This window comes from Gymnodraco acuticeps, unplaced genomic scaffold (genome assembly GCF_902827175.1).
Source record: "Gymnodraco acuticeps unplaced genomic scaffold, fGymAcu1.1, whole genome shotgun sequence".
Taxonomy (NCBI): domain Eukaryota; kingdom Metazoa; phylum Chordata; class Actinopteri; order Perciformes; family Bathydraconidae; genus Gymnodraco; species Gymnodraco acuticeps.
The window spans coordinates 313,492-332,970 of NW_022990518.1; the positions used below are offsets into that span (position 1 = coordinate 313,492).

The following is a 19,479-nucleotide window of genomic DNA, read 5'->3' on the forward strand; positions in this document are numbered from 1 at the left end:
CTGCATAAGCTGACAGCCATGTGTAAGAACATCCAGTTTCTTAGACTGCGAGGCTTTGTTGTTCAGCGCCACATTTGGATGATTTTTTTTCTCACTTCCTGCAGACTCAGCATGGATGTGATGTGTGTCGTCCACATCGTCTCTGACACCTTTTCGGCTCTGCTGCTCACAATGGGACCCACATATGTTTGTATCACGTTGCATAATGCAGTGATGTAAGCGTGCTGAACACTCACATTATCCGCTCGCTGCTGACTGACTGATGGCCCGTCCACATGAGAGGGGGGGGGGCGCCAGTGAAAAAGAGCTCGACAGAGTTTTAATTAATGGCGTCTATCCAAGGTCAGAGTCATCATGTCACTGAGCTGTGGACCCTGAATTGATTGATCACATTCTGCTCTCACACTCTCAGTCACATGTCCAGTCAGGTGACATTGATCAGGTTCTGTGGCCTGTGATAATGCTCCAGATACAAGATCTAGCCCGCCTTTTATTGTTTATCCATCCAGCCACTTATTATCACCCCATTCATTCATTATCCGTCCATTAATGCATCTGTTTTTGTACCATCTATCCATGCATACATACGTCCTTTTACTCACTCGTCCATTGTTTTGAACATTCAACGATCTATCCTTTCATTATCATCCATCCATCCATGCATACATACTGTATGTTACATATGTAATTTGACCCATTCTACCATTCATCGACATCCAAGTATCCATTTAACTATCCATCCATCAACTATTATGCATCCATTTAACCATCCATCCATCATATAACACATTCAACCATCCATTCATCAGAGGTGGGAGTAAGTCCTACATGTGCAAGTCATGAGCAAGTCTCAAGTCTTGACCTACAAGTATCAAGCAAGTCCCAAGTCACTGTGCTGAGAGTCAAGCAAGTCAAGTCAAGTCATTGCTCAGGTCAAGCAAGTCAAGTCAAGTCACACGAAATTCTGATGAATAAGCCCAGTTTCCGCATTGAAATCAGTTAAAAGACAGTGGTTATGAAAATGGATTTAACCCACACTATGATCTTCATTACATACACAGTTAATCATTTGAAATCTAATTTAGACCGATGACAATCATATTAGATTCATATTAACCCTATAACTGCAGACAATATAGCTAGGACTCAATCAAAAAGTCTGTTCAAAAAGGCAGAATTCCAGGTAAGAAAATCATATATGGCATTTGCCATTACACATATTTAATTTAAATGTATGTTAACACTAGAACCGCCAACAGCGTCCAATCATGTAATTTGTTCCTCTTCATAATTTCCTTATAAACTAAGGACGATTTAAAACTCAGTTAATTGGGTTGATTTAGAAATTGCTTCAGTTTATCATCATAACAGATCAAAAAGTTCAGATTCATTTTACAATAAATCAAGGAATGATGCACTTCTACAAACAAAAACAACATAATTAAAACATTTAAACAAACTACTAAAAGTAGATGAACTACATTATTCAACAGTTTACGGTAACTTCTGATAACACAGGGGAAATAAACGAGGCATCTCTTTTCCTCTCTCTCTCTCTCTCCTCACAGCCCGTCAGTATCAAGGTTAGTCAAAATGAATCACTTGGCGGTTCTAGTGTTAATTTACCGTTTTGTCTTCTCTTTGCAATGCTTAATCGATTTGAAACCAAGTCTAACGTAGCTTAAACTTAACGTTAGCTTTCTAGCTAACACAACACATTCACGTACCTTTCTCTGTGGTTTTTGTTGACGAATGAAGTTGGATGTTGTGGTGGTCGTGTCACTGATCTTTATGCTGCAGACCCTGCATACCGCTGTTCTCTTCTTATTACCGTCATCGACAAAATAATCCTTGAATCCAAACTTCACTATTTGGAGTAAAGCTAGCCGCTGCCATGTTAACTGAGACTCCTGCCTTCTAGTGGGTTGCCAGGTTTTTCGCGCATGGCGCTATAATCACCCAATCACAACAAAATTAAACGTAATATCTCACTACAAAAACAAACGCAAATATTTTTATTTTAAACAGTCAAGTCCTTTCAAGTCATCTATCTCAAGCTTAAGTCAAGTCTCAAGTCATGAATACCAAGTCAAAGTCAAGTATGTTATCAATGTTAGTCAAGCAAGTCTCAAGTCAAAAAATATGCGACTCGAGTCAAGTCATGTGACTCGAGTCCCCACCTCTGCCATTCATACATAATATCATTGGTCATTTTACCCATTTAACCATCCGTTATTGGTTTTAAACATTCTAGCATCAATTGAACCATCCAATCATTCATTTGAATGCGTCCATCCATGTAATACATACATAATTTTACTAGGGCTGTCAAGTTAACGCGTTAATAACGCGTTAATAACGTGTTAACGCAAAAAAATGGTAACGCCACTAATTATTTTAACGCGATTAACGCATGTGTATTTTTTTTCCTCGGCCGCCCCGTAGTTTCAGAGCGCATCGAGTTTAAAATACCATCTACAAGCTTATGCTGACAGCCCCGCTCCTGCCGCCCGCTTGTGGCAGACCACACTTCCACACTCACCGGCAGGCACCGACTGGCTGTTGGGAGGACCGGGAGGGTGTGTGTATGTGTAGCCCGAGCGAGCGAGAGAGAGACCTTACGTGCATTGTTGTTGTTAGCATCTGGTGCTAGCTAGCTGCGCTAACGGATATGGAGCTGTTTAAATGAAAACAGAGGAGCGACATTTCGCCACAACTGCGCCGAGCACTTGACTTTATGCAGGAAGCCAGACAGTGGGACATTGTACGAAAAGTCAGCACACTCAGCACGGATAGTGCGCAACATGATTGCAGCGTCCAGGCAGCTCCCGTTCGAGCATATGCCTTGAGTTGCACATAGCTCCAACGATCTATCACACACACACACACACACACACACACACACACACACACACACACACACACACACACACACACACACACACACACACACACACACACCATTTGTATTGTATTATTGTATGAGAGAGGTTCCAGGTTGAATTGAGGCGAATATTTGTAATGTTCAGAGGTTGTTGTGTTTAATATTCATGAGAATATTTGTCATTGTTCAAATGAAACAAACATTTGCATAAAGCATATTTGTCCACTCATATGTTGATAACAGTATTAAAAACTTGAAAAATATTCCTCTAAGGTACATTTAGAACAGATAAAAAATGTGCGATTAATTTGCGATTAATCGCGATTAACTATGGACAATCATGCGATTAATCGCGATTACATATTTTAATCGACTGACAGCCCTACATTTTACACATTCAACCATCTATTCATGCATACATATATCATTTTAACCATTCTACTATCCGTCCATCCAACCATTGATCATTTAACCCATTTTACCATTCATTATTGGTTTTAAACATACTAGCATTCACCCATCCATCCAACCACCTATCTATCCATTTATCCTTAATTTTACCCATCTGTAATTCATCCATCCAACATCATTTAACCCATAAACCATTATCCATTCAACTTTCCATTCACCCTTTCACCCCAACTAGCATTAAATATCCATCCCCTACTTTACCTATTCTAACATTTACACATCAATTCAACCACCCACTGATGGTTCTACCCAATACTCCCTTCCATTAGATCACTCATCCATCCACCCAGTTATCCATCATTCATTCAGTCATCTATTTATCGATTATCAATCCTTTCACCCCTCTATCATCCATTAAACCATCCAATAATTAATGGGTTTACACATTCATCTATCAACCCACCAGTTCAACCAATGTACCTTTCATCCATCCATCCTTTTACCCACCATTCACCCATCCATTTATTCACCCTGTTGAAGCCATTTTGCATTTCTATCTTATTTATATTTATAATGAAATATTATGAATGTTTTGTATGATGTTCTATTATTTATATGTATTATTGTTTTGATTGATGCCGACTATCAATGTATTATTATGGTGAGGTCACATAGGCCTGATTTTGGCCATTTAATAGACGACAGGTGACAGGTGCTCACGATGAGTGGAAGGCAAACAATTTATTAACCATACGATAGAGACCGCATGGTGAATGAGAACATGTACCCAAGATACGCCGTATGGCTTCGAATCTTTTGTTTAATAGTTTAGAGTTGTGTCTGTTTTTCTTTAAATAAACGGCGATACCTGATCATTAAAGTGGATGCGCGTTGATTTTTCTGACCGCCCAATACACACCCAATCATTCAATCACACATCCAACCAATCATATGAAAGCATATACGTGTGACTTAATCATTAAACAAAAAGTTGATGAAATCTTAAACATTGGTCATGGAAAAGTAAATTAGCCTGCACACAATATCGTTTTTTTTACTGCACATATTTTATATTTTATTCCATTCTATTTCAATGTAAATACTGCTATATTTTATTTTACTATATTTTGTATTATTTTTTTAATGTTATTATAGTGTTCTTAAAATAGTTCTCTCTGTGTTTTGAATTTTTGTTTTATTTGTATGTATGCAACACAACACCAAGGCAAGTTTATGTATAGAGCACCTTTCATCACAAGGTAATTCAAAGTGCTCTACAAAAATGAAAAACATTAAGAAAAGTAAAGACAATAAAATAAACATTAAAAGTAAAATTCCTCATACGTGTCAACCTGGTAATAAACCCGTTTCTAATTCTGATAGCATATAGGAAGGCTACACAACTATATAAGAGTATATATTATAGGCTTAAAAGAAAAAGAAAACAGAATGTTCTCCCCTGATCTCCACAGAGAGGACCCTCCGTGGTACAGGGGCTCTGACAGTGAATGTATGATTACCTGCGTGGCCACGTCTGGACCTTGGATCGAGTGATGGTGAGGAAAGCACCTCTGCATGCTGATTGCCTTTTCTCTGTCTCCACAGTTTATCACTCTGTAGTCAGAGACACTCTGTCACAGCACGGCTCCAGCTGACCATCAGGGTAGTGACCCCTGAAACTGTCTTCCATTAATCACAGTTAGACAACATGCAGGGAGCCATGCTGGACGAGAAATGAAAGCTGCTGGAGGTAAATCTGGCAGGCAGCGACCATAAGGTCCGTCCGTCCGTACCTGCTGACGATTCAGAAAATGAAGTGAAGCAATAACTCATGTCTGCATTCAAACAGATCAATGGTGCAATATGGTCGATTGTACCTTAAAAATAAAATGTAAATCATGGCTTTACCCATGCATGGTGATTATAAATATACATGGTGATTAATTTCATCTTGTAAATATGGAGCCCCCTTGGAACATGGTAGCCAAGTGTCTTAACATTTCCCAAATTGGGATCAATAAAGTACCTATCCATCTATCTATCTATCTATCTATCTATCTACACTGAACAAAAATATAAATGCAACACTTTTGTTTTTGCTCCCAATTTTCATGAGATGAACTCAAAGATCTAAAACATTTTCTATATACACAAAATAACCATTTCTCTCAAATATTGTTCACAAATCTGAACAAATCTGTAATAGTGAGCACTTCTCCTTTGCCGAGATAATCCATCCCACCTCACAGGTGTGGCATATCAAGATGCTGATTAGACAGCATGATTATTGCACAGGTGTGCCTTAGGCTGGCCACAATAAAAGGCCACTCTGAAACGTGCAGTTTTGCTTTATTGGGGAGGTCCGAAAACCAGTCAGTATCTGGTGTGACCACCATTTGCCTCACGCAGTGCAACACATCTCCTTCGCATAGAGTTGATCAGGTTGTTGATTGTGGCCTGTGGAATGTTGGTCCACTCCTCTTCAATGGCTGTGCGAAGTTGCTGGATATTGGCAGGAACTGGAACACGCTGTCGTATACGCCGATCCAGAGCATCCCAAACATGCTCAATGGGTGACATGTCCGGTGAGTATGCTGGCCATGCAAGAACTGGGATGTTTTCAGCCTCCAGGAATTGTGTACAGATCCTTGCAACATGGGGCCATGCATTATCATGCTGCAACATGCGGTGATGGTTGTGGATGAATGGCACAACAATGGGCCTCAGGATCTCGTCACGGTATCTCTGTGCATTCACAATGCCATCAATAAAATGCACCTGTGTTCGTCGTCCATAACATACGCCTGCCCATACCATAACCCCACCACCACCATGGGCCACTCGATTCACAACATTGACATCAGAAAACCGCTCACCCACACGACGCCACACACGCTGTCTGCCATCTGCCCTGAACAGTGAAAACCGGGATTCATCCATGAAGGGAACACCTCTCTAACATGCCAGACGCCATCGAATGTGAGCATTTGCCCACTCAAGTCGGTTACGACGACGAACCGGAGTCAGGTCGAGACCCCGATGAGGACGACGAGCATGCAGATGAGCTTCCCTGAGACGGTTTCTGACAGTTTGTGCAGAAATTCTTTGGTTATGCAAACCGATTGTTGCAGCAGCTGTCCGAGTGGCTGGTCTCAGACGATCTTGGAGGTGAACATGCTGGATGTGGAGGTCCTGGGCTGGTGTGGTTACACGTGGTCTGCGGTTGTGAGGCTGGTTGGATGTACTGCCAAATTCTCTGAAACGCCTTTGGAGACGGCTTATGGTAGAGAAATGAACATTCAATTCACGGGCAACATCTCTGGTGGACATTCCTGCTGTCAGCATGCCAATTGCACGCTCCCTCAAAACTTGCGACATCTGTGGCATTGTGCTGTGTGATAAAACTGAACATTTTGAGAGTGGCCTTTTATTGTGGCCAGCCTAAGGCACACCTGTGCAATAATCATGCTGTCTAATCAGCATCTTGATATGCCACACCTGTGAGGTGGGATGGATTATCTCGGCAAAGGAGAAGTGCTCACTATCACAGATTTTTTCAGATTTGTGAACAATATTTGAGAGAAATGGTTATTTTGTGTAAATAGAAAATGTTTTAGATCTTTGAGTTCATCTCATGAAAAATGGGAGCAAAAACAAAAGTGTTGCATTTATATTTTTGTTCAGTGTATCTATCTCTCCATCAATTCAATTCAATTCAATTGGGCTTTATTGGCATGAAAGTTAAATGAAACAATGTTGCCAAAGCATCAAAATACAAAATAATTAACAACATTAACATACATTTCACATTTTTACATATTATATATATATATATACATACAGTGATACAATTACACTTCAACACGTGTGTGTGTGTGTGTGTGTGTGTGTGTGTGTGTGTGTGTGTGTGTGTGTGTGTGTGTGTGTGTGTGTGTGTGTGTGTGTGTGTGTGTGTGTGTGTGTGTGCGTGTGTGTGTGTGTGTGCGTGTGTGCGTGATTGTGTGTGTCTCATTCACTGTCCCTCAGGTTGTAGCATGTGCATACATATTGGGCTGCCATATGTGCTCTCTCTCTCTCTCTCTTTATATCTCTCTCTCTCTCTCTCTCGCGCTTTTTAAAATGTTTTGATACCATTACTGATGCTCTGAAAGGTTTTGTGATATTTTCCTTTAAGTATCTTACAACCTTAATATTTGTAATCTTAACCTGTAATAAAAACGGCCACATTGGGGCCAGTAAAGACTAAGTTTGAACAGAAACATAACATACATACACTATAGCTATCACCCGTTTTATAGCAAACCTGTTTGCAAACAGTTGCTTTATTACACTTCCAACAAAGAAATTCATGTGGAGTCTCCTTTTGTTTGGCTACCTTGCAAGTGAGTCCAATATTCAGCTCTCTTTTTAGCTTTGTTTTTGGTCTCCACTAACTCCTGATGACAAATATCTGGCTCTTTAGCTGCTAAATGCTCCTCTATCTTCATTGGCTGGTTGCAAGAAAATGTCTGACTGCCGGTTTGTGTTGAGCAGGTGGATTATAGCTTCAACCGAAAATGATGCAATCAAAGCGCAGAGGATAAACCAGAATTGGACTGAACTCTAGCCAATTTAATTTTGGTTAGGAGTTGTTGCATCGTGATTCTCATACTAGATTCACAACATGTTGATCCGCTTTGCATAGCAACTGTTGCTGATGTGACTATTAGGCTAACTAGTTGTAGCATGACACTCCATTAAAAACACAACAAGCACGGATTACCGAGGAGTCTTCTAAACTCACAACCCCTTATATTCTAAAATTACATTTAAGAGAAAATCAAAGGAAGCACATTTATTCTACTATATTTTATTGGATACTTATTTTATTGAATGGAAGTTTACAGAGCAATCTTGTTTTGACATGTTGTTTTTTTAACTTCTTTAACCTTTATAATAACCTACATGAGGACTTTAGGGGTGTATGTGTGTGTGTGTGTGTGTGTGTGTGTGTGTGTGTGTGTGTGTGTGTGTGTGTGTGTGTGTATATGAGTTTAATCTCCATGAAAACACTGAATTCTTAGCAGCATTAAGCAGCGTTGCACTAAAGGTTATACTAAATGCAATAAACTGGTATTAGATGTGTGTAAGCTGCTTAGAGAGGACGCCATGCAGGGAAACCGTTGGCGTTGCTGATGCAGCCACTGTCACCACGGAGCTTTTCACTGAGCCAGGTGAAGTCATGTTAGAGCTAAGGTAACATTTCATTTATTTTTCATGCAGCAACTTTTTAGAGAGAAACACGTAATGACTATCGATCACATCCAATCCAGTTTCCAAGGTTCTTACAAAGTCCTATTTATAAGTGATTGTACTTGTTTGATTTTTACAATCGCTTAAATTGCTGTCCCTGTTTTTGGGTTTGTTGTGATGTGATTTTTTTTTTTTAAATGTGTCTTTGTTGCCTTTACTGTGGACTAAAAAAGCTGGGGAAAGAGTTTTTTTTGTTCAGTGATATATATTTCTGAGTGTAAAAGGTAACTGGTTGATTGAATCAAAAACACAAGATGAAATGTTAAAATGTCAGATAACTCAAAACATTTCTCCCTTCAAATCTTTAATAGTAGTTGAATAAAGTGACGTCCTTTTCAGAATCTCAAAGATTTCTTTCAATTTATTCGGAGGATTTTGTTAACATTATGTCAAAATATAGGGTTTAAACTGTCAGGATGCAGACCTGTTGATAGTGTATAGCTCCAATGTGTCCTCCTGTTGCAGTATGTGTAGTGACTTAACAGTGCAATTTTGGGTAAAATTATCCTCTAGCACCACCTAGTGGATGACCTACAGAACACAATCGTTTCTCTGTTTAGATTTGTCTGAATGCACACTGAATAAACAATGTCTGATGGACCAAACTGTATCATTCTTATCAGTACATATACATGAGTCTCTAGAAGTTAATGGTTAATCTTATATGTAGAGGGCTGGGGTGCAAAGTCTTTTGGTATGAGTATTTTAAGAAACGCCTGATTTACTGGGATTTTTCTGGTCACTATATGAACTGCTACCATCTAATCGGAGATACAGGGTCCCACGATTCAATAAAGTCAGACTGAAGCACTCCTTTGTGCATCAGTCAATCCTCACAGTAAATACAGAGCTGATCCCAGATCAAATGCACGCTGAAGGCTCTTTGAGCAGCTTTTCTCTCACTGATCCTGCTGTTATGTTAAATGTTTGTTGTTTCATGTATTTTTGTCTGGATATTTGTCTGTTGATGTTGGACATGGAGCTGCTGTGACGCAAGTCAAATTTCAGACTTGATCTGACAAATAAAGTATTATCGTATCGTATGTCACATTTAAAAAAAACGTTTTTATTGAGCTCAGTTTAATGTCAATAAAAAACATTTTTCAAGATATGTATTTTCATTAAATTGAACATCATTGCATCAGAAATAATTTGTATTAAAAACATATTTTTCTGTCAGATAATGAAGGTCTAAGCTTTGCCTTTTTGTCTAAATTATTTGATCTGTTTGCTGTGTTTTCCCTCACACACCTGCTGTGAATCAGCCTCGTTTCCTGCTCCTAGTTTTCTCCCAGCCAATCAGCTCCTTCCCTGCTCTCCTGACTAATCACCTCATCCTCCCACCTGAGCTTAATCTCCACCCATCTCTCCACCTGCCCTTCAACTCTTCTTGGTTTGGTTCTGTTCAGTCTTTGGTTTGGTTCTGCTTGGTCCTGCCAGCACAGACCATGCATAACAAGTTATTCTATTCAAGTATCCTGTTGTTGGACCTGACTCCTGTGTTTGGGTCCATCTGCTCCAATATCCATGACAACAAGTTTTGACATCTTGAGAAAAAACAAGATAATCCACTTTCTTGCTTTATCTCTGTTAAAAAGGAGGTTGGAGCTAGCAGACATGATCCTATCTTATTAAAAATATGACCACTAAGCCTCTCCGTATGTAAAAAAACAACTTTTTTGGTAAGCATGAACTTGTTGTATATTGTCTGTACAAAATAATGTTCCTTTTGGACAGAGCGAAGATAGATGTTTTCCTGTTTCCAGACTTTTTGCTAATGTAAGTAGCTGCTGGCTGTAACATCATATTTACTGTAGAGAAACAAGAGTGGTTTTGCTCCTCTCGTCTAACTCTGCAAGAAAGCAGATAAGTGTATTTCCGGAATTCTGATACTATTGACGAATACATTTTTTGAACCATTAAATCTGGAAACATGTCACAGTAGACTAGGCACCAAACACAAATGTAAACCTGAAAAAGAGCATAATGGGGCCCCTTTAATATTCAGCAATGACATTTTTCATATTTACACTGTAGTTTTTTCAGACTGTCCATCTCCTGGCTCTTTTTGCAGGTGAGCCCTCTCGTGTTTCCTGAAATTGCCGCTGAACATGAATCGTTGCCCGCAGGTTGAGCAGCAGTACGGCTCCTCTCCTGTGTGCACCCGCCAGTGCAGCTTGAGGCCTACGGATTGAGCGAACCTCTTGCCGCAGATGTTGCAGCCGTACGGTTTCTCTCCCGAGTGAATATTCATGTGTGTCTTGAGATTGCTGGGGTTGCTGAACTTTTTATCACACAGGTCGCAGGCGTAAGGCTTCTCCCCCGTGTGAACGCTCATGTGGTACTTCAGTTTGACCGAGCGGACGAATGTTTTGCCGCAGATATTACACACAGGCTTCCCTGGTTTCTTCCCCGTGTGGACCCTCATGTGGTTCACGAGCGCACTGGAGTGGCCGCAGCGTTTCCCGCAGGTCTCGCAGACATACGGTTTGTCCCCAGTGTGTGTTAGCATGTGGTGATTCAGGGCGCACTGGTGACTGCAGCCTTTACCGCACACCTGGCAGGAGAAGAGCTTTTCTCCGGTGTGTTTGCTCAGGTGATTCTTCAGGACGCTCGGGTCGCTGGTTCCTAGGCCGAGCTCCTCGCAGCATTTTCTCCTTTCCGCATGAGTCACCCGGTGTGTGGCCAGAGACGAGGTGGAGAAGAAACGCTCGCCGCAAACCTCGCACACGTAATATCTGGCGCCTGGATGCAGCTGCTCGTGATCGACCAAACTCTGGCTGCACGTAAACGTCTCCAGGCAAAGCGAGCAGTTGAACGTCTTTTTCAAGGCGCAGCACCTGTGCCGCTGAAACGTCACGAGCCCCTCAAACTGCTTTTCACACAGCGAGCACGTGTGGAAGCTCGTCTCCTTCAGGCTGTGCTCCTTCAGGCTGTGGTTAAGCATGTGTCTTTTGAAGGTGCTTTTGTAAGCGAACTCAGTCCCGCAGTCTGAACATTCGTAAGGCTTTTCTCCGGTGTGTTTTCTCGAGTGTGCGATGAGCATCCTTTGGTCGGCGAATCCCTTGCCGCACTCGGAGCAAAGGTGAGGTTTGGAGTGAGTCCGGTAGTGACGGTCCATCCAACACTTCAGACGGAATTGTTTGTCACAAGAAGGACATTTGAAAGGCCCTGTGCTCTTCTTGGTGGGTTTGATAGTTGAAGGGCCGGTATCTTCCTGGACGACGTCTTGCTCTGTTACCTCCGGCTGTGTTACCTCTTGCTCTGTTACCTCCGGCTCTGTTACCTCTTGCTCTGTTACCTCTTGCTCTGTTACCTCTTGCTCTGTTACCTCCGGCTGTGTTACCTCTTGCTCTGTTACCTCTTGCTCTGTTACCTCTTGCTCTGTTACCTCCGGCTCGGAGGCTGCTCCAGGTTCAGACGGGGTCCCAGAGTTACTCTCATGTGTGTCTGAATCTGCTGCAAAAAATAAAAAGACATCAATTTAAACGATCCAATCTAATGTACACAAAGTGCTTTTGGTCATTTAGAAAACAAATTGTTTGTAAGAGAAGGAAATATGTTTCACAATTGTAAAATAGAATTTTTAAATCAATTACAAGCTCTTTACTAACTGCTACAACTGCTTACTTTACCACAAAAGACTTTAAAGAAAACTGAAACGGTTATCAAACTAGATAACTTAGGTCAGTTCCTTCAGTTAGTAAAATGAAGGCAGCTGATTTATGTTATGGATATCTCATGTGATATTCAATGCATAGCAATAACCGTACAGAACAGCTGATGAACTGTACATTTAACCCAAACAGTGAACGCAATAATGGCAAAAAGATTGTGTAAAACTAGATGTATCTGAATGAATTTAGATCACGTTATTTCCTGTAAACAATGCAATCCCTCTTAACCCTTATGTTGTGTTCGGGTCTCCCGTGATCCGTTTCAAGTTCAAATTATATAATAACTACTCTCTAGTTTTTTTTTTTCGGAACAAGGCTTCATGATATCCTCCACAACAGCTATATAAACACTACAAAACTGATTTTGACCATTTTAGCCAAGGCTGAAAGTCTCTAAAAAAAAGTGTATAATTTGGTGTTGGGATAAAATTTGGCCCAATCAAGATTCATCTTTGACTTTAGACACCCCATCCCCTTCATCCACTGTAACAATCATTGTTTGCAACATGCACCTGGTCTCCCATCGCTCTGCCCCCCCTCCCCCCACGAGAACTCGACCTTTCTCAAAGAATATGTACACTAACACTTGAACCTGAACTCACACATGCACGTGGGCAATATGTGGGGTAATGTGTTTTGGGCCACAACATTAAATTACAACAGGATTGTACGGTTATGAATGCATAATAAGTTAGTTATGATGTAGTTAAAACAATATTGGATGATAGTCATTTTTTGTGTGTGTTTTGGACTGAAATAAATCATGGGTCAAAATTGACCCGCGAACTCCATGAACGGTAACAGCTTTCGAACACAACACAAGGGTTAAAGGGACTTTGATGTGATAATCTCCAAAATGCTCTGGTTCAATCAAAACATGTGTTGGCATTCAGCTTTAAAAATACAATATTTGTCTGTTGTGGGAGGAGAATTATAGTGGTTCAGTTTTAATAGAATTCAAAGTCCAACTAATACTGACCCTACGAAGCAGTCTTCACCCAGTCAGTGAGAGGGCAGGTGCTTTTTGTCAGTATTTCATATGGATTTAAAGAAACCATATGAAATAGTATCTGGCTTAATACCATTGTTATACATGTGGTCATTGCCCTTTCTTTTAGTAACAAAGAACTCTAACATAAACCTTGTTTTATGTACAAAAACGTGAACAGACAAAGCTTCTACACAGATACTCAATCTGTTAACTGACTCACGCTTTTTGGGCGCAGCCACTTGCCCTGCTTTCCGCTTCTTGTTATTTTTCTGCTTCTTCTCGTCCTTCCTCCCAGCCCTCTGCTCTGCCGCTTCACACAGAGACACTTTCAGCAGCGTCAGGATCTTCTCTACAGCAGCTCTGGTCCGTGCCTCCATGAGGGATGCAAACTGGTTCTGTATAGTTACAAGATATAAAGAATGAAGAGCCACGAGAGGAGTTAGTTATAGAACTAAATCATATATATATATCATTATATTAAGAAAGGTCAGGTGTTTTGAAATGTAAAAAGTAGCTGGTAATATGAGTGTTATAGAAATGTAGTACAGTAAAAGTACACTGTTTTTCTTCAACAATGTAGAGTAGAAGAACTAAGTAGCATACAGTATTATATTATATTTATTGTAGTATTATAAGTACAAAATACAGTAGTATTTAAGTACAGTACCTGAGTACGTGTACTTAGTTACATTTAACTTATTGTTCGCCAAGTTGAATGTTTATAACATTGGTGCAAAGGTGGAAGAAGTACTCAGACACTGTACTGAAGTTAAAGTATAAATACTAGAGTAAAGGAATACTCGGTTACAAGTCCGTAAAACAAGTACAATTATGTGCAGACAGGGCCGTGTAGTTTTTAGCAAATGTAACTCGAACTGCATTTGAAGTGGAATTATTTGAGGAATTTTGAATATAGTAGACACAGTGTATGTAGTATTGAGCCAGTGTGTGTGTTACCGTTATAGTGTTATCACACAGGTGTCTCCCCCCCCGCGGAGTCACCTCGCGCTCTTCCTCCTCGCTCTTCACGGCACAGACTATAGCCGGGGAAGAGCACTGCTGAGCGGCCAGGAGTCTGCCGAGCTCCGCCACCGCTTCCTCCACCACGGTGTCCATTAGAGCACATATCTGAGTCTCTAAAGTCTCCAGATTGGACATGTTTGTGAGTAACTTCACGCTGTAATGTATATTTAAATCTTTATTTTCTGCACCGAGCACGTTACCGAAGTGTTCTTGTTGTTGTTCCGCATTCTCTTCTTCTCTTCTTCGTGTGGCACCCTTTAGGAACACGCCCGCCCTCTACAGGAGGGAAACTAGTACTACATCATTACTACGTCATTACCTTTTTTTGATATTTTTCCTCCATAAATTGATTCCCTTATTAATAAAAAAAAAAACAATAACCAGTTTACACCCCCTAGTAGAGATATATAAATGGCCTTATATGTAGCGCCTCGAGTGATGTTGAACATTGATTTTGTACGATACATAGGCCTACTATACATAGCCTATGTTCTTGATAGAAAATATTCATTGTATTTATTGTAGCAAGAGGAGAATATTAGGCCAGGTTTGGTATATAAATTACTTCAAATATGTCTTTGTTTAAACACATTGTCTTAGGTTAAATAGCAAGAGCAATTTGTGGGAAAATATCTAGTTTTTGTATTATTTTATTTATTTGAATAACGTTTAGATAATCTTTTAAGTGTGAATTATCTTAGAGAGCTCACAATCTTATGATATATTAACCTGAAATATATAATACAGTACTGTATGGACAACATCTACCAAACAAAGAAGTACTTAGAGAACTTTTGAAGAAAATAAAAACATTTTGCTAACTTAACTAGTATTATGCTAACTAACCAAATGAGATCCCACATGATCCCTGTACTTTTCCTCCCTGAATGTGACCACAGATCATTGGCTCGGCATTCAGGACAAAACGTTGTGTGTTGACGTGACTCCGGTTCCTGCTGAACTGAGCCAATGTGTGAGATCTAACTGCGCTCAGCTCAGAAGGCACCAGAGGGAGGCCAGATGTTTCCTGGGAGTAATCCACATGTGGCCCCTGGTGGCACCGTGCAAAGCCTCTGAGAAGTGTCAAATTCTGCACATTAAACAAGACATGGCAGGAATTCAACCCTCATGCAAAACACATTTCCTTTATTGTCATTGTCACAACTAAACATTGGACACTTGTTATATATCCAATACACTTTGATGTATATGATGATATTATCTTATCTGTTCTTAGGAAAAGTAAAACCATTTAAAATATAATTGCAAGTTCAATTGGCAACATTGCAAATGGTCAGTCATTCCGCACAACACAGGGAAGGAAACACAACACTTCTGATTACATCTGATAATGCATGCCGGTGCAAATGTTATTCTTCTCCAAGATAATTTATGTGTTATCTTTTGTCCCTTCATTGACACAAATCAATTACGTTCAACTAATGTTTCATTAATAATAAAGTAGAAAAAATAATAATATTGTATCTTGTTTTTTAAATGTTCAATCATTATGGCTGTGTTAATGCATGTTGGTTATGGTGTTAATAATTACATAAATAATTGTGAATAACGTTTTTTTATGTTAACAAATCCCCCCAAAAAGACCAAATCCAACTATTTATGAATCTGTACCTCCATTTTCTGTGACTATCCTTCCCAGTCAATAGCACTCAATGCCTTTCCCATTTAACCCTTCACCAATATACATTTATATAAAGAGTCCAATGTGCTATAACAGCCAGGATGTGTAGTTTTTAGAAACTACACAAACAGGTCAACTCAAACTCAAACAATCATGTATTTCTTATGGAGTATTTTCAGGCTTGCACAAATGTAACACCCTACATATCTTCTTCCTCTGTGCCATAGAGCTCATGTTATCTATTACAAAACATATACAGTAAGGGAGCTACACTGTTGCTCCTTCATTACCATGAACACACACTCACTGTAGTTTATTTTGACTTACTTCTACGAACACTGTTTTGCTACTAGGACAAATTCATTGTTGGTTTTGGTCTTTTTGATCAGACTTTAATTATCTACCTAATAACCTACTTGTTTACAGTTTGAGCACATCTTCAGATTCCCTTAGTTTTTTGTGGGAGACTTTTCAAAATCATTCACATTTTTGGAAAACATTATGTACATTAAAGTGAGTAATACGCTTTTCTGTCATACATCACCTCTGCACAAGTGAAGAACTTAGCCACTGTGAACAAATAGCTGAGACTCCCTGTCCAGCAGTCGACTAAGCTCTGCACCTGATCAGAAACAGCAGATACACAGCACACAAAAACACTGATCCGCTGATCTTGCCTGAAAAAATTATTGTACTCCCAGAGTTATCCACACCGTGAAGAACTCCTCTTGCAAAAATGTGATTAAAAAAGAAGAAAGTGTGACTCTCTTTGTATGAAATCCCAGGTATCCTCCTCCAGAAGCATGAGGACACTGCAGCAGTATAGTAATCCCTGGCAATGTGATTTTCGTTTTCTGTCCCAAATCATCATGCCAGAGACCCTCACAGCCACAGCAGGGACGCCTCTCCGTCCTCCCGGCATCCCTCTCTCTTTCTCCTGATACTTTTCCTCTCACGTGCCAGCCTCTCCCTCCTCCCTCTCGCCCCTCTCAGGCTTCCATGCTCGGTTTAACTTTGGGTATTTCCCTCATTAACTGTACGCCTATATCAGGAACTCCGGAGAGGCCCGAGGAAGTCTGGCTCTGAGATAAAATGACAGCGTGCTCCTCTGATAGAAACTAATGATAATCACCCCCTCGCTCTGATAGGTGGGCCCGTCTCATGGCAGGTGTTAGGGAAGAACAGTACGCAGCCATTGATTGGACGAAATGAGAAAAAACATTTCTGAGTCCATCTGTTGTGTTTTTGTTGAATTTACTCAACTTTTTACTTACTTTTTAACTGTTTTAATACAGAAAGGTGGGCGATTTAGGCCTTAAATGATGTTCATATGGAGTTATATAAGATTAAAATGGACATGTTACAGGAATAGTTCTTTGAAATCTATGTTCTGAGCATCAGGCAATTCCCTATACATTTTAAATGTGGCTTTAAAAAGTGTGTAGCCAGCCTGCATTTATAGTCAAATGGTTCTTCTGTCATATACCTACGTTATATGTTTGATAACCATAAGATTTACAACATTCATAGCAACACTTCAATATTAGGTGGAATTATGAAAATAAATCAGGTTGTGTTTTACTTGTAATACATCTTCCCTGTTAAGGTGAGACACTACAGGGGAAAAAATGCACTTTTAACATTTGAGTTTAAGCTATTTTGCCTTCTACTTAAAGGTGGGTAATTTTGGAGAAACCAGCTCGAATGCGCTAGAATTTGAAAATACACAGCCAGAAAAAATCTGCCACTTCCTCACAGAGCCCCTCCTCCAACACACACGAACGCGCACATGACCAATGAGGGCACGAGATAAGTTTGTGCACAGATGGAAGGCTGACAGACAGTACCACGGCTTCCACAGATGGCATTTCTTTATGGATTTTTTGTCAAAGCACTTAAGATATTCATTACTATCAGGATGTTAAGAGCATTCCATGGAATATAACAAAAAGTGTATCTCGAGCCGGTTTCTCAAACTTACCTACCCCACCTTTCAAGAATGGTGAAAAGAAAACCTCCAAATTACACATTTGGGTGTTTATTTTTCTAAATGTGTTCTTCTGTAGATTTCTTCTAAATGTACTAAAGGTTAGCATAGAGCCACATTTAAAGATTTAAAATAGCATTTTTATATTGTAATACCAAAAATATGTGGTATATTCTTTATGTAAGAAATCAACTGGCAAAGTTGCAAAGTGAATACTATGGTCGATGGTGATATCTATTGCTTGGAAATATTACTCTATTTACCTCTAGTGTCGTCCAAAGAATGTGTTTTTGTTAACTGAAGCTACATCCAAGTAACTTCTAATGTCTTTTTGCAGTTGAATGACGTTGCTTTATATTGCATTCACTCTCAACAATCGCCACCCAGGTATAACACTTAAAGTATAGGAAGAAACACAGGTAGTCAATCACAATCTATGCGATCTCCTTGCGGTATTTCTGTAGCCGCCATAGCACTGATGAGTAATTTACGAAGAGGTTCACATTAACAACAATGTAGCCAACAACGTACATCAGATTCTTGTTGGAATATGATGTTAATACAGGTGATTTTCCAATAATAGCGTGTGCTCAAAACTAGCTTCCCATGTGTCTCATTGAAGTTCAGTCGAGATGGATTCTATGGTCCCTTCTTAAACCCTGACTTAATGGAGGCGAGGATACAAAGCAGATTTTGTACATCGACTAAGTTGTAGCACTAAGGGGAGGAGAAGAATAATGTCATCAGGTTCATCAGGCGCAACCTCCCCACTTCCGATAAAGTGCAGCACACAGCAGTCTTCCCAAGCTTTCATTGGTAGAACTTGTCTTATAATGACAAACAGAACAAGGTGCATTGTTATGCCAAATGATACAGCTGCCACATACCAGAGTTTCATCATCGGGCCAAATCCATCTGTGGTTTCTCCTGCAGTGAGAACAGAGGCAGTGTGACCTGTCAGAGGCCCTGGCTCCCATCACAGCCTGTTATTGGTTCAGAAAAGGGGACTCTTTGCATTGTAGCTCAGCTACTCGATACTTAAATTTAAGATTTTCTAAACCCAACAGACCTGGCGTCGGACGTAGTTACAATACAAGCCTGCTAAATGTGTCGATATTTTGCAGTCTAAGCTAGAAAAGGTAATGACATTGATGCTACCTACATCTTCTGAATATGTATTTCAAGTTTGCAGATGGGACTTGTCTTTCTAAAGGACAAGTTAAACAAGAAAGAGGAAAGAAAGGGAGGTGATAGAAAACTATTTCTGCTAAAAAGTTAGCAATGATTGAGAGTCAGACCTAAAACATTTCAGGTGTATCTCACACTGCCTTGTAACTTTTATTCATGCATCTATTTTAAATGAGTGTTTTTAAATGTCATTTTATATCATTGCTTTTAAATGAGTGTTTTTAAATGTCATTTTATATCATTGCTTTTAAATGAGTGTTTTTAAATGTCATTTTATATCATTGCTTTTCAATGAGTGTTTTTAAAATGTCATTGTATATGATTGCTTTTAAATGAATGTTTTTAGATATCATTTTATAATATGTTTTAATATGCTATTAATGT

General features: G+C 39.7%; 1 protein-coding gene across 5 annotated transcripts; it reads right to left on the reverse strand.

Moving 5' to 3' along the window:
* Positions 1–9,553: 9,553 nt before the first annotated feature.
* LOC117553310 (zinc finger protein 883-like) lies at positions 9,554–15,257 on the reverse strand. Of its 5 annotated transcripts, none has more exons than XM_034227190.1 (4): positions 14,213–15,257; positions 13,476–13,650; positions 11,979–12,046; positions 9,554–11,903 (listed from the first exon to the last, which is right to left on the reverse strand). In XM_034227190.1, exons 1-4 carry the CDS (start codon positions 14,411–14,413, stop codon positions 10,614–10,616), a joined length of 1,734 nt encoding a protein of 577 aa, XP_034083081.1. In that variant the 5' UTR covers positions 14,414–15,257; the 3' UTR covers positions 9,554–10,613. The 5 variants fall into 5 exon arrangements, with proteins under 5 accessions (XP_034083081.1, XP_034083079.1, XP_034083080.1 ...); XM_034227188.1 differs by having other exon boundaries at positions 9,554–11,918; XM_034227189.1 differs by having other exon boundaries at positions 9,554–11,858; positions 11,934–12,046.
* Positions 15,258–19,479: the final 4,222 nt, after the last annotated feature.

Coding starts and splice junctions, on each gene's coding strand:
- LOC117553310 (XM_034227184.1), bottom strand. CDS start 14,413: ATGTCCAATCTGGAGACTTTAGAGACTCAGATATGTGCTCTAATGGAC. Junction 13,651..14,212: donor TGTGTGATAACACTATAACG/GTAACACACACA, acceptor GTAACTATACAG/AACCAGTTTGCATCCCTCAT. Junction 12,047..13,475: donor AGTGGCTGCGCCCAAAAAGC/GTGAGTCAGTTA, acceptor TATTTTTTGCAG/CAGATTCAGACACACATGAG.